At 38.2% G+C, this 15648-nt stretch overlaps 1 protein-coding gene across 5 annotated transcripts in view; it reads left to right on the top strand.

Moving 5' to 3' along the window:
- The window catches only part of LOC126248412 (WD repeat-containing protein 6), a 293561-nt gene that overhangs the window by 217347 nt on the left and 60566 nt on the right, over positions 1-15648 (top strand). For all 5 annotated transcript variants that reach the window (XM_049949374.1, XM_049949373.1, XM_049949375.1 and 2 more), the window contains one exon: positions 4550-4844. In XM_049949374.1, coding sequence (XP_049805331.1) covers positions 4550-4844 — 295 coding nt within the window. The remainder of the gene's footprint in view (positions 1-4549; positions 4845-15648) is intronic.

Here is a 15648-nt window from a genome sequence, read left to right as displayed (position 1 = left end):
AAGTCACATCATCTTTGTTTTTTGTATATATATATATATATGGCCAGTGTCAAAATACTCAGACTAGTGAACAGGGGTCAACAAGAGGTTTGCAAACTTACACCACTTATCGTCCGAACTGCCCATTTCTGAGCCAAAAATATCATTTTAAAATGGGAAGAGTTACTCTAACATATAATACAACACAACATAAGTGAGTGAAAATAAGCAAAGTAGACTAATTTTCAGGTCAAACGATCATTTACTTCAGATACCATTCGAATAGTAAAAGTGGCAGCTTTAAGTCTTTGAACAAGATCCTGAACATGGGCTTTCCATGGCAGTTTACTATCTATCTGAACACCTAGAAATTTCAACTGTTTAGTTTCACTAATCAAATGACCATTCTGTAAAATTCAAATGTCTGGTTTTGGTGAATTATGTTTCAGAAACTGTAAAAACTGAGTCTTATTGTGATTTAGCGTTAGTTTATTTTCTACAAGCCATGAACGCATGTCATGAACTGCATTGTTTGAAACTGAGCCAATGTTGCACACAACATCCTTTACTACCAAGCTAGTGTCATCAGCAAACAGAAATATTTTAGAGTTACCCATAATACTAGAGGGCATATCATTTATATAAATAAGGAACAGAAGTGGCCCCAACACTGATCCCTGGGGCACCCTCCCCTCCCCCTCCCCTTGACCGTACCCCACTTAGACCCCACATCACAGCCATTCTCAACACCGTGAATAATGACCTTTTGCTGTCTGTTGTTAAAGTAAGAGGTGAACCAATTGTGAGCTACTACCCGTATTCCGTATTGGTCCAACTTGTGGAGCAATATTTTGTGATCAACACAATCAAACACCTTAGTTAAATATAAAAAAAAATATGCCTAGTGTTCGAAACCTTTTGTTTAACCCACCCAGTACCTCACAGAGAAAAGAGACTATATCATTTTCAGTTGTTAAACGACTTCTAAAGCCGATCTTTACATTTGATAGCAAATTATGTCATATAAAATGATCAATTATCCTTACATACACAGCCTTTTCAATAACTTTAGCAAACACTGATGCCATAGAAATAGGTCTAAAATTGTCTACATGATCCCTTTCTCCCATTTTATAAAGTGGCTTTACTACTGAATACTTTAATCATTCAGGAAACTGACCATTCCTAAAGGAAAAATTGCAAATATGGCTAAGTACAGGGCTAACAAGTGCAGCACTTCATTCATCTTTTTAGTGGTATGAGTATTAAATTGGGGCAATTCTTCTGGGTTTTCCTTTGTAAAGGAGCATTGGAAAATGGGGTTAAGCATTTCAACCTTTGCTTCATTACCCTCAACTTCAGCTCCGGTCTCATTCACTAGGGACTCAACACTAACTCTGATACCACTAACAGCCTTTACATATGACCAGAATTTCTTTGGGTTCTGTGAAAGATCATTTTACAATGTTCTCCCATGGTAGTCACTGAAGGAATCACACATTGCTCTCTTGAAAGCCAAATGTGTTTCATTCAGCATCTCTCTATCTATAGCCGTACACTTTGATTTACACCTGTTATGCAGTAATCTTGGTTTATTTAGGAGTTGCTTTACGGTGAATGAATAACGTGGAGGTTCCCACCTATTATGGACTGTTCTACTTGGGTACATGTCAATCCAGTGCATGGTCTACTATTCTTTTAAAAATGAGTTAGTGTTCATCTACATGCTACAGCCCTATGCTGAAAGTTTAAAGTTCCTCATTGAGATATGAAACTACTGATTTTTTATCTATATATTTCTGCTTGTTTTAGTTGTCCTTTGAACTTTGGTAACCATTGTTATGGCAACTGCATCGTGGTCACTAATACCACTTTCAATGTGGTCATCCTCAAAGAGGTCAGGTCTCTCTGTTGCCATTAGATCCAATATATTTCTATCAAGAGTGGGAGTCTTAAATTTCTGTTCTAGATAGTTTCCAGAGAAAGCATTTGGTAATGTTTCAGAGGATGTCTAATCACACCCAGCACAAACAAAACAGTAATTTTCCCAATTAAGTTTTGGATGATTAAAGTCATCACAATGATTACAGTAGGATTGGGGAACTTATGTGCAAGTGAACTTAGGGTTTCCCTAAAGATTTCAGTTACATCAGGGGATGAGTCTGGTATGCAATAGCAGGGTGCAGTTATTATTTTATGCCAACCCCAGATACTGAGTCTTGCCCAAACAATCTCTCATGCCACTTCAATTCCTATCATGGTAGATTTAAGTTTCTTGTCTTCTGCAACAAATACACTACTTCCTATTCCCATTTGCCTATCGTTGCAAATGTACACTAAATGTTTCCCCAAAATGGGTGTACGAGAACTACAACTATGGTACAAGCACTGCTTTTGGCCAATAGCTGGTCAAAATAACTTACTTTTGCATGATTACTGGTCTGTGTATAAAGATCATACTCCTTTATAACAATCTGTCCCTCCTAAAAAGAGTGTGACACTGCAATTCATTCCACCTGGAACCACTGGATAACTTCAGTGTCTGGATTCTTTTTCTGTGCCTATAAAACGTATTATCCTACTATCTGCAGCTATGCCTTAAAGGATAGCTAGTTTCATGATAAGCTCCACAACAGACTGTTTCATGTTCAGTTGCATGCCATCACATTCCATCAGTTCTCATCACCCCATTACACCAACAGTATTCTGTACTACAATTTCTTTAAGAGTGGATACCTAGCTGAGTGTCCTGCACAGTTTGTAATTCCCAATGAGTTCACCATTGATCTCGATGGTGTGAACATTTGTGATTACTGTGGTGCACTATTTTTCATTTGGTGTTCATGGTGCAACTTAATAGTTGTTTTGAACATCTCTTGAATGTTGGTTATGTCCATTTTGTAATGTGTGATACATACATCGCACAAAAGGTTAATCTTGGCACCTCCCGGACACTCATTTTCTGTTGCCGTCTTCACACACATGATGAGTCATTAGCAGCTAATATTTTTTCTGTCATAATTGCTAACAAAACACTTTCAAATGAGCCTTACTGAAGACTGAACTTGTGACCTTGCAGTCAAAGTGTTCCTTGTTAGATGACGGGTATGTGTATTTCATTCCATGCAGCTTCAACTTCAGTAATCAAAGTGGCTGGCAAGTAGTCATGGCAACTTATGACCAGATTTTTTTCAATTGTTGAGATATTTGGAGAATGTGTCGGTCATGGCAACAATTGAACATTCTCTTTGTGGAGGTAGGTCAGGTCAGGTCAGCATGGGCAACATGCAAACTCTGATCATCTTGTTGCATGCTGGGCCATGTGATGATGACAAATGTAAAGTGGGAACATGCATTCTCCTTGGATTTTTCACACACAGATATGTCTGTTATGATATTGCATGCTGAAGCAGGATCCTTCTCAAAAGATGACGCGGTGCCACTCATGTTGTCACTAGGTGCACCATTGTTGGCACTTCTCTCTCTTTATCGCCATGTCAAGAGAAGTGCACAGTTGAGCAAACAGTATATCTCTCCTGTTGGATGCTAGTTGCAGGGGCCTTTGAAATCTTGCATGTTGCTGAGTAAGATCCGTCTGAACCCTCCGTTATGTATTTGCACAGTGATCAGAAATCTCAATCAATGCTAGCAGGCTAACATGAAACTATAAATTGCAATCTTGATAGGCTATGATCCATGTGCTGTTTGCTTCTGATGTGTTCTAGTAGACATTTCTCCTTGTTATGCATTCAAATGCTGTGTAATCTTTCTTTATATATAGGATGTAGATGCTATCACTCTGACCTAATTTGTGTGGCTATGTTGAAATGTTAACCTCTTGCATATTTAGGCATGTAGTACACTTCATTTCAGTTTGATGCTTACTGCTTGTCACATTCATGTTGTTGCAGTTTTAATGGCCATCAATGCATTAAGCAACAACAGATGAGCAGAAGCACAAACTAGGTCCCTCTGTTGTTCGATGAAAGAGAGAGCAGGATTCCACACAGAATCCAAGCAAAAATTTCCACCTCTTTTCATTTCCTTGTTCACACAGCCCCTCCCACTGAGCATTTAAATGGCCATACATGGTGATCTATAATTTCATTTATGGCTTGAAAATGACAGGATGTCAGCCTGTCAAAATATCAGTGATTGTATTCTTGTTAGTTATTTGCATGTATTGTTGAGAAATGAGTGATATTACTGCTAACCCACAATGAAAATGCTGTTGTATCAAATACTCACTTGTTTAGAATAGTGACTGGAGAGTGGATAATCAGTTGCACAATATAAATGATGATGCCAGTTAATAACTAAAAGAAATTGTAATCATTTGCTTTCGTACAAGTGAGAGCAGGAGTCTGTTGTTTCTGAATTTGATTGCCATGTTAGTTAATAAAAAAAATAATCTGTATAGTATAGATTCATTTGATTCTTTTCTCTATGTTAAAATTCTGCACAGAGGATTTTGTGTTCTAGAGTTAGAACAGAAAAATTATTTTATTTTTGTTTTTTTTTTGCCTAAAATATTATTTAATTAATTTGTTTTTATTGCATTTATTAACAGAAAGGTTTTCATCTCAAGGACATTAATTGCCAGAAGCTTATTTGTGAAAATACAGTCAAAATTCCATACCGCCTTGTGGCATGCGGTAGTGAAAACAATACAGTTTATCTTATTTTTCTTCAAGCTGGCATGGCACCTACAGTAGCAGCAGTTCTTGACACACACATATCCAGTGTGAGAACTCTGGATGTATGTTGCCTAAGAAAGTCTGAAGAGTCTGATTTGTTCCTGCTGGTTACTGCTGGTGGAAGAGCTCAGCTGAAAGTGTGGAAAATTTGTGTTTCGCATTCAGGAGGTATATTTAACTATACTTAATATAAAAATAACAATTTGTGCTTTCTCATAATAACAAAATTATATTGTGTGGTATGCATTATGAAACACAAATATTGTGTATTAGGTACATAGCAATGGGAAATAAACTTTCAGAATATGTCAGTAGCAGCAATAGGCATATAGTTAACTTTCCAGTCTTCTTGATACAAGTTTGTCTGATGAGTTAAAGATGTTGCATCCTGGGATGATGATTCTGTATCATGATAGTCTTTGTCTTGTTGTAAGCTTCCCCTTTGTAATTTGCTTCTGTGGATGCCTCTTGCAAATGAGAGCAGTTAGTTGAGGCGGGTAGGCCAAATGTACAACACTGAATTGCCATGACCTGTTTACATAATCTTAGAGATTGTGTTCTACGTACTTAAATATTTGTCCTACAGCTGTCCTACCTAAAAGAGCAACAGGTTTTACACATGATCATATGGTTGAATGAGTCTTTTGTATGACACATTTTGCAAATTAAATAACATAGTTACTATGATCCAGTAGGATAATTGGTAGCAAAACTGTATGGATAATTGAAAAGCATGTATTTATTCTAACATATAGAAAAAAAATTTATGAATTGTGTCCTTACAGGCAATACGGGATACACATTCAGTACTATCTAAATATATGAAATATTACAAGTACAGTAAACCATCCATTTAAGTGAATAAGTGCTGGAAGAATCCCCTAACTATGGCTCATTTAAGTGGCTCATAAATGCAAAGTCCCAAAGAGCCTCAGCCCAAAAGTTAGTACACTACCATATAGTCAGTGTTTCATAGCATTATCTTACAGTCAACCCATGAAATGTTAAAGCCTCTACACAATACCAGATTCTAATCACTAAAAGTAGAATTAATATTTCTCAATCCCAACACCTGCTCAGTGTCTTTTACTCTGCATGTCTCAGCTCATGGCCAAATTGTATTACCAAACAACAGCAAATTTCCTGAGCTGATGACCAGAGTCTATCACTTGTAGACCGTTAAAGTATGAAAATGGTGCAGCATACTCACTCCCCAAAAACTATGAATATCATCTGGACTTTTAAAAAGCATGTATCCTACCTTATCAAGTGATACACTGCAACAGACTGTAAACAAATTGTCACTCGCCATCCATTCTGAGATCCAACTTAACAGCAGACTATTATGAAAATAGCCCACCATTCATATTTACAGCACATTAAGCATGTAGTTAACATGTTGAGAGAAGCACCTCTGATCACTGGTTATTTCCTGACCTCACACTGTTCTCTGTTTACTGGTTCATTAACAATCAATAAAAATACATGCGTCACAGGTATGTGCTTGTCATTTAAAACAACAGAAACATCATTAGCTCTTTCAATATAAATATACATTGCCTGCTTATAATGAGTATCTTTGAGCTCCTTTCAATGGTGCTCTAGAGCATAGCTTATGGGCACTTCTTTATTTATGGCTGAAACTAATAATTACTCAAGTGACTACTAAATATATTTTAAATCTACACATGTGATACATTTGGAAAGGGGGAGTGTTTGGGGCTACATTCATATGACATGTATGTGTAGAAGAACTAGAAATCTGACACACATGTAAAGTCAGATTTAACTAGAATATATTGTAATCCTGACTGTCCCCAAGGTGATCAGTGATGACAACTGACACCTTCAGCTTTTGTATGACTACATGGTTGTGACTGCAGCTATTAATTTTTATATATGTATTTTGAGTGAGCATTGATTTATGCAAAGACCCAAAATGTTCTTAATTTTAATAGTACAACTATCAACTAAGCAGCAATGATATTGTTGTATATAGAACTTCTGTAAGTTTAGTCAGAGATGTGAAATTTGATTTCTGAAATGTCAGCAGATGTTCTTTTCATAACTTGACCCAAAGCCTTCCATTATGACTTTGCATGTTTGTCAGAAATCATTCTAGTCACTCAGTTTTCACACAGTGGACAGGAAATTGTAAGGCCTAACTGCTCTGTCAGCACTGGTTCTCTGAGATGAATATTCTGAACTACCTGTACCTTATCTGACACACCATGCAGACTGTGATGGTCACATTCTGTGTTTTCAATTCTTGGCAACTGTCTGCCAAGCAGTAGGCTCCGCCTTACAGGAACCTCAGCTCACACTGCCCCTACCTTTCTAAGTGCAATATGAACTAACCCCAGTTATCAGGTTACACACGTCAAGCAGCAGCAGCTGGCCAAAACACAAGCTGCAACAGGGAAGTAACAGATTTTGTGACATTTTATGAGTTCCTGACCAGAAGTGAATTATATAGTTTCATCTGTACTTTGGTAGTTTAGTTTTTGAACTTCTGTATATTACTTTACTATTTGATGGACACAGTTTCCGCATTTTCATTTGAGTCAGAAAGTAAACTGATTTTGTGACCTATTATAAGCAAGGAGTGAATTATTTAGTCTCACCTGTGTGCTTTGGTAGTTTAGTTTCGAATCTATGCATGTTAAACTAATTTGTTACAGACATTTCTTGTGTTTTCCTCAGTGTCCACAGTAGAGGTTCGTAGTGCATGTTGATAGTCCTTTGTTTGTGTAGACCAGTTTTCCATGGATAGGGACTGTAACTGCTGTGTGCAGATGAGCCGAATTGATGATACTTTGCTCTCAGCTCCAGGCTGTTTTGGCTTCAGTTACACAGCTTGAACCTGCAGTGAATGGACATCACTGTTGTAGGCTAGCCATGGGGATACAATGGATATCCAGCATGACTCACGAGTCCACCAATTGGTCCACACTGGTGGCCAGTCCCTGCTGCTGCATTGAGGTTGATCCCTCACACATGGTTGAGTGGGAGTTTGCCATATGCAGTCACTTGTCCTGTTGCAGGGGAAGCTTCTCAGCCTGCAGTATCCAGGCACTCACAAAGGGTGGGATTATTGGTAGTTGGGAACTCCATTGTTAGGCATGTTATTGGGCTCCTTAGGGACACAACTGCCAAGGTGGGGTAGGAAACCAATCAGCACTTCGTGTGCATACAGAGTGGAGTCATTCCAGACATGAAACAGGTCCTTCCGGATGCCATGAAGAGCGCAGGATGCAGCCAGCTGCAGGTGGTGGCTCATGTCAGTACCAATAATGTATTTCACTTTGTATCAGAAGAGACTCTCTCTAGTTTTTAGCAACTATCAGAAGTGGTAAAGGCTGCAGTCTTGCTTGTGAGATGAAGGCAGAGCTCACCATTTGCAGCATAGTTGATGGACCGATTGTGGACCTCTGGTTCAGAACTGAGTAGAGGGTCTAATCAGAGGCTCATATGATTCTGCGACTGTGTAGGCTGCAGATTCCTTGACTTGCACCATAGAGTGGTGGGGTTTCGGGTTCCGCTAAATATATCAGGAATCCATTACATGTGGGAAGCGGCTACACAGGTAGCAGGGGCTGTGTTAGGGACTGGATGATTTTTTAGGTTACAGGGTCTCAAGGAAACACAAAAAGGGCTTCAGTCTCAAAGGGTGCAGGTTAAACACAGCAAGAAGATTGATCTAGGAACTATAAGTATAACAGTTGTAAATTGTCATAGCTGTGTTGGGAAAGTAACAGAGCTGCAAGTGCTGAAATCTGGAAATAAGCTCAGTTAAAATTTTTGTGAAGGACCCAATGGTGTTCAGAAATGATAGGCTAACTATAGTTGGTGGTTGGTGTGTTTGTTGCTGTTAGAAGTAGTTTATCTTGTAGCGAAATTGAATTAGATAATTCCTGTGAGCTAGTATGGGTAGAGGTCATTCTTGGCAACTGTAATAAAATAATAATTGAATCCTTTTATTGACCTCCCAACTCAAATGATACAATTGCTGAAAGGTTCAAAGAAAACTTAAGTCTAATTTCAAACACATACCCAACTCATACAATTATAGTGATGATGACTTCAATTTACCCTTGATATGTTGCAAAAATAGGTGTTTAAATATGGATGTACGCATAAAAAGTTATCCAAAATTGTGCTAAACTCATTCGATGAAAATTATTTCAAGCAATTAGATCATGAGCCCACTCGAATAGTAAATGGTTGTGAAAACACACTTGACCTCTTAGCAACAAATAATCCTGAGTTATTAACAAGAATCAAAATGGATACAGGAATTATTGAATGCAGGGTTGTCATAGACTGAATACCATAACTCCCAAATCCTTGAAAAATATATGAAAAATATACCTATTCAAAAAAGCAAATTCAAATTCACTTTGCTCCTTCCTGAGAGACAATCTCAACTCCTTCCAAATTAACAATGTAAGGTTAGACCAGATGTGGATTGAATTCAAAGAAATAGTATTGACAGCAATTTTTTATTAATTTTATTTTTTTATTATTTATTTTTTAAATTTATGTCAAGTAAATTAACAAATGATGGAGCTGACTGTTTCTAAACAAATCAGCTCAGAACACTGTTTCAAAAACAACGAAAAAACACGCCAAATTTAAACGAATGGGAAATTCCCAAGATTGCTGATCTTTTACAGAAGCTTGAAATCTAGTCCGGACTTCAATGTGATGTGCTTATAATAGCTTTCACAATGACATTTCATCTTAAAACCTGACAGAAAATCGATAGAGATTCTGGTTGTTTGTGAAGTGTGCTAGTGCAAGACACAGTCAATGCCTTCCCTGTGTGATGGCAATGGAAATACTATCGATGCCAGTACTGCTAAAATAGAATTACTAAACAAAGCCTTCCAAAATCCCTTCAGCAATGAAGACAAAATCAATATTCCAGAATTTAAATCAACAACAGCTGCTAACGTGGGTAACTTAGAAGTAGATATCCTTGGAGTAGTGAAGTAGCTTAACTCACTTAATAAAAACAAGTCTTCTGGTCCAGACAGTATATCATTTAGGTTTCTTTCAGAGTATGCTGATTCAATAGCTCCACACTTCACAATCATCTATAACCACTCGCTCAATGGAATATCTGTACCCAAAGATTGAAAAGTTGCACAAGTCGCACCAATATTCAAGAAAGGCATTGGAGCCATACACTAAATTGCATGCCAGTATCATTAAAATTGATATGCAGCAGAATTTTGGAACATATATTGCATTAGAACATTATGAATTACCTGAAAGAAAATGGTCTATTAACACACAGTCAACACATATTTAGAAAACATCGTGCTTGTGAAACACAGCTAGCTTTTTACTCACACTAAGTGTTGAGTGGTATTGACAAGAGATTTGAAATTGATTCCATATTTCTAGGCTTCCAGAAGACTTTTGACACTGTACCTCATAAGCAGCTTGCAATCAAATTGCATGCTTATGCAATATCATCTCAGTTATGTGGCTTGATTCGTGATTTCCTGTCAGAGAGGTCACAATTTATAGTAATTGATGGAATGTCATCCAGTAAAACAGAAGTGATTTTTGGCATTCCGCAAGTCAATGTTATAGCCCTCTGCTGTTCCTGATCTATATAGTTCATTTAGGAGACAATCTGAGCAGCCATCTTAGGCTTTTTGCAGATGATGCTGCTGTTTATTGTTTTGTAAAATCATCATGAGATCGAAACAAATTGCAAAATGATCCAAAAAAATGGCAAATGACCCAAAATAATGAAAAGTGTGATGTCATCAATGTGAGTGCTAAAAGTTACATGATCAACCCTAATGGCCCCAAATTCAACTAAATAGCAAAGTGTCTTTGAGAAACACATTGCAATGATTCTGTGCCTGCCCAAATTAGAGGTGTCCTTCCTCACAGTTCAGTTCTGTCTGGTAACCCTTAAGGAATTGTGTGCCTAAAATTATGTCACTGGCAAAACAACTAACAATAAAACAATTAATGCTGAATGAGAAATCTAACATTTGAATTCTTGTAGTATTTAATTCCTTATGGACTTTATAAGCCCACCCTTTGCAGTCCTAATTTTTATTCCTAGAACATTTTTATATCATTCTGATGCTTGACCTTTTACACAAAACAATTTTGCACCACTGAACTATAAGTGCCTAGTGTAGGATAGCTTATGCTTTGTCAGTGTTTACATAAACTTCTATAATTGTCCATATGTTTTCATTTACCTCCCTCTCAATATCTTACCTCCAGTAAATAATTTTCAGTATCTTTTGTGGTTCATTCGTACACATTTTATCTGTGACCTATAGCTTCTTTATTACCGTACCACTTAAACTTTCCCATTGGATCTTTCTTTAGCCCTAGTTTCATTTCTTCATTGTTCAGTCTCCCTTGCTAAACTGAAGTCATTTATCACTCACCAGCTTGATGTTAGAGCATTGTTTACTAGCACACAGGGTTTTCAATCTGCAATGTTAAATTAATCTTTTGCCATCCTTGGTTCTTTCAGAAGTTGTCAGCTCACCTCCCCCTACAGAAGCAAATGCACTGATTCTCTCCTTACATGCATCAGCCATATTAATCAGTGCAGATTCAACATTAACTTCTCACACACTGTGCTTCCACAGCTGATACACCCAACAATATGCTGTCTATTTCAAACACAGACACATTAACAACTTCACAATCTCCAGCTAACATGCCCACTGTTATGCTGCCTCCTTAGGTAATATTCACCATAATATCTTCTCCCAAATAATTATAATTTCAAATAATATTTAAGTTACTCTATCTTTTGCAATTATAATAAAGTTTTATTTGAATCAGTCACATTTCGCTTTTATTTAGAGCATCTCCAGGGGTCAGGTTTTTTGGATCCTACATTATTTCTATGCATTTATGTAAACTTAGGCACTCAGTGTAGTGCGGTGTGTTAGAAATTCAATGCCTATATGTAGAGGACCACACATAAATAATGTAAGAGCCAAAAATCGACCACTGCAGATGCTTTAAATAAAAGAAAGGTGTGTGTTCCAAACAAGACTTTGTTACAGTCCCAAAAGATGAAATAACTCTCATATTACTTGTAAAGCTGTGACTGTGGAAGAGAGACCTCTAAAACAAAAAAGACAATATGTGTTATTATTGCTACTGCATCTCGCATTATTGGAATTCTTAGCACACCTGTCTTCTGTGGAGTTTGGGTTTGCTTCTGCCTCCAGTTCAGCAATAGAACTGCCCACTTGAATGAACTTTACCTTTTACTTTCCTACTTCTCCCTCAGAAACATTACATAAAATGTCCTTTCCTATAACTGCATTACCTGAAATTGAATCACTGAATCACTGCTACTCTTCTTCAGTAGTTTCATTCTCCTGCTGTATCCGTACATCTGCCACAGAATTTGTTGTTGCTGTGACATCCATAATGAAAATTTGTGTCAGTTGCACTGCTTATTTACCTCCCTTTCCTACTTCCATACTCTTATGGGTCCACTTTTCCCAATTGTGTTTGTCTATCTTTGAGCCTGAGATGTGGTCTGTCTTGGGTTTCCAAGTTCCTGTTTTGGCTTTAAGGAATGTAACCTTCTGCTCTTTAAGACCTTTACTTTTACTTGTTAGCCATATGCTGGATTTGAAAGTGTCTGTCATTATTATAATTCAACCACTGATGAAAATAATGATGAAGATCGTTCTACTTGAAATTCACTGGCCTGTGCTGGGAGTCACATGGCTTATCTTCTCGTCAATTTAGCAAAAGGCCAGGACTATTACTGTCTTGCCAGTGCCTGTAGAATTAATCACACCTTCCCACTTTTTTCTCCTTGCACCAATCCACATTGTATAAATCTTAGCTCATTAACTGGTTTCTCAACAAAATTGAGAAATTTGTGCATTTAATGTGTTGGACAAATATGTATACACACATCAAAAAAAGTTTTGCATCACCCCAGTTCCCAGAACTCCTGAAGAAAGACATTGACTGTGGATATTGTGTCACAGACACAGTCCACTTGACTGTTCAGAGATTTCACTAAACCCGCCTAAAGATGTAAACAACCATGCATGAGCAGCACCTATTAGACAGGGGGGGGGGTGTCTGACAGCCAATCAGTTCCAGTCATTCCACCAGGAAGGAGGTACACGGCTCGTGTTGTCTGCAGTTCAACCATGCCTAGACAGTCAGTACCGCGGTTTGATCGCATCCACATTGTTACTTTGTGCCAGGAAGGGCTCTCAACAAGGGAAGTGTCAAGGTGTTACGAAGTGAACCAAAGCAATGTTGTTTGGACATGGAGGAGATACAGAGAGACAGGAACTGTTGCTGACATGCCTCACTCAGGCCGCCCAAGGGCGATTACTGCAGTGGATGACTGCTGCCTATGGATTATGGCTCGGAGGACCCAGACAGCAATGTCACCATGTTGAATAATGCGTCTTGTGCAGTCACAGAACATCGTGTTACGACTCAAACTGTGTGCAATAGGCTCCATGATGCACAAGTTCACTCCCAACATCCATGGCGAGGTTCACCCTTTCAACCATGACACCATGCAGTGCAGTACAGATGGGCCCAACAACATGCCGAATGGACCGTTCATGATTGGCATCACCATCTCTTCACCGATGAGTGTCGCATATGCCTTCAACCAGACAATCGTTGGAGACGTATTTGGAGGCAACCCAGTCAGGCTGAATGCCTTAGACACACTGTCCAGCGAGTGCAGCAAGGTGAAGGTTCCCTGCTGTTTTGGGGTGGCATTATGTGGCTCCGATGTACGCTGCTCTTGGAAGGTGCTGTAAAGGCTGTACAATACGTGAATGCCATCCTCCAACTGATAGTGCAACCATATCGGCAGCATTCTGGCAAAGAATTCGTCTTCATGGACAACACTTTGCACCTCTATTGTGCACATCTTGTGAATGACTTCCTTCAGAATAATGACATCGCTTGACTAGTGTGGCCAGCATGTTCTCCGTACATGAACCCTATCGAACTTGCCTGGGATAGATTGAAAAGGGCTGTTAATGGACGTGACCCACCAACCACTCTTAGGGATCTACACTGAATCGCTGTTGAGGAGTGGAACAATCTAGACTGACAATACCTTGATGAACTAGGGGATAACATGCCACGATGAATGCAGGCATGCATCAAGGCAAAAGGACATGCTACTGGGTATTAGAGGTACTGGTGTGTATAGCAGTCTGGACCACGACCTCTGAAAGGTCTCGCTGTACGGTGGTACAACATCCAATGTGTGGTTTTCATGAGCAATAAAAAGGGTGGAAATAATGTTTATGTTGATCTCTATTCTAATTTTCTGTACAGGTCAAAGCTTCCAACAAGAAAAATAATGATGGTAAGAAAAAAATGAGAGCAGTTGAAAAAATTAATATGGTGATTAAAATGACATGACAGAAACATAAATTTCAAAATTTCCTTTAAACCAATTAATTTAATATAAATTCTGATCAAAGTTTTTTCGATAAAGATTAAAAATTAGAAAATTCAAAGCACCTGACAAGATTCGAATCAACAGCCTCTTGCTTGTGAGGCTTGTACTACAACAACTATGCTAAACAAAAAATCTATATAAGATATCATTTTTAAATCTTTAGATCACCACATTAAATGCCAAAAATTTTTTTGTCAATTACTCACAAATGGTGAATGGTGCAGTGTGTGATACCCCAGGGCCCTTTCCTACAGTACCTTATAGATGGTTTCAAACAGTCGATTCTACCACTGGGGACCTCTCCTTGTGAGGTATGGTCCCGACCACTTCAACTGATATTACATTATCTATTTGCGACTTCTTATAAATAGCTTTTCCATATATAGTCAATCCATTGACACTAGCCTGGAACACTTGGCAGTATACTTAATTCTGTAGTGCCTTGTCCTCTGCAGTGGACAGCTGTTAAATGTCATTTATTTGTTGTTTTCAATCACTCCTGAGACTGCAAATGCACATAGCCCACTCAAGTGGCCACTCCCCACTGGTGCTGTGCCCTGCATGAAATTTCAACCTCAGGATTGATGGAAAATGCCAAAGAAGTGACCATTTAACAGCTGTCCACTGCAGTGGACATGTGCACCACAGGGTTAATGCTAATAGGACTAGCCATATATTTTTACACTGGACACTTTGCAGCCACACTGTACCAAATTAACCTGTGTTAATTTTTCTTGAAATTAGATAATGCCCAGCATATTTGATGTTTGGGGATTTACTGTATTATAGTTAAGCAATATTGACAAGACACAGCAGATAATTAGAAGCAGTCATAACAAAACTATATGTTATCATGAAGAATCTTATCAAATGTATTAGAATATTTATCTAATCAAAATATGCAAAAAATAATGGGATGTTAATGAGTGTGTGGGAAGTGACAGAAATAATTCAGAATTTTGACAGTTAACATTTGTTACACTGCTGCTCATGGTGTTAGGTAATCGCTCCAAGAAGTGCTGACCACAAATGCAAAGTTTAAACATTTGAAAAACACAAAGAGACAAAAGGAGTCAACTAGTGCTAAAGGTAGCCTTGTTTTGACTCAGGTCTTTCAGTGCTCTGTCAAACTCTTCACGCAGTATCTTATCTCCCATGTCGTCTTCATCTACATCCTCTTCCATTTCCATAATATGGTCCTCAAGTACATCGCCCTTGTATAAACCCTCTATATACTCCTTCCACCTTTCTGCCTTCCCTTCTTTGCTTAGAACCAGGTTTCCATCTGAGCTCTTGATATTCATACAAGTGGTTCTCTTTTCTCCAAAGGTCTCTTTAATTTTCCTGTAGGCAGTATCTAGCTTACCGCTAGTGATATACGCCTCTACATCCTTACATTTGTCCTCTAGCCATCCCTGCTTAGCCATTTTGCACTTCCTGTTGATCTAATTTTTGAGACATTTGTATTCCTTTTTGCTTGCTTCATTTACTGCATTTTTATATTTT

This window comes from Schistocerca nitens, chromosome 3 (assembly GCF_023898315.1).
Source record: "Schistocerca nitens isolate TAMUIC-IGC-003100 chromosome 3, iqSchNite1.1, whole genome shotgun sequence".
Classification (NCBI taxonomy): Eukaryota; Metazoa; Arthropoda; class Insecta; order Orthoptera; family Acrididae; genus Schistocerca; species Schistocerca nitens.
The sequence above is the reverse complement of the archived record's forward strand: the minus strand, read 5'-3'. Positions and strand labels throughout refer to the sequence as shown.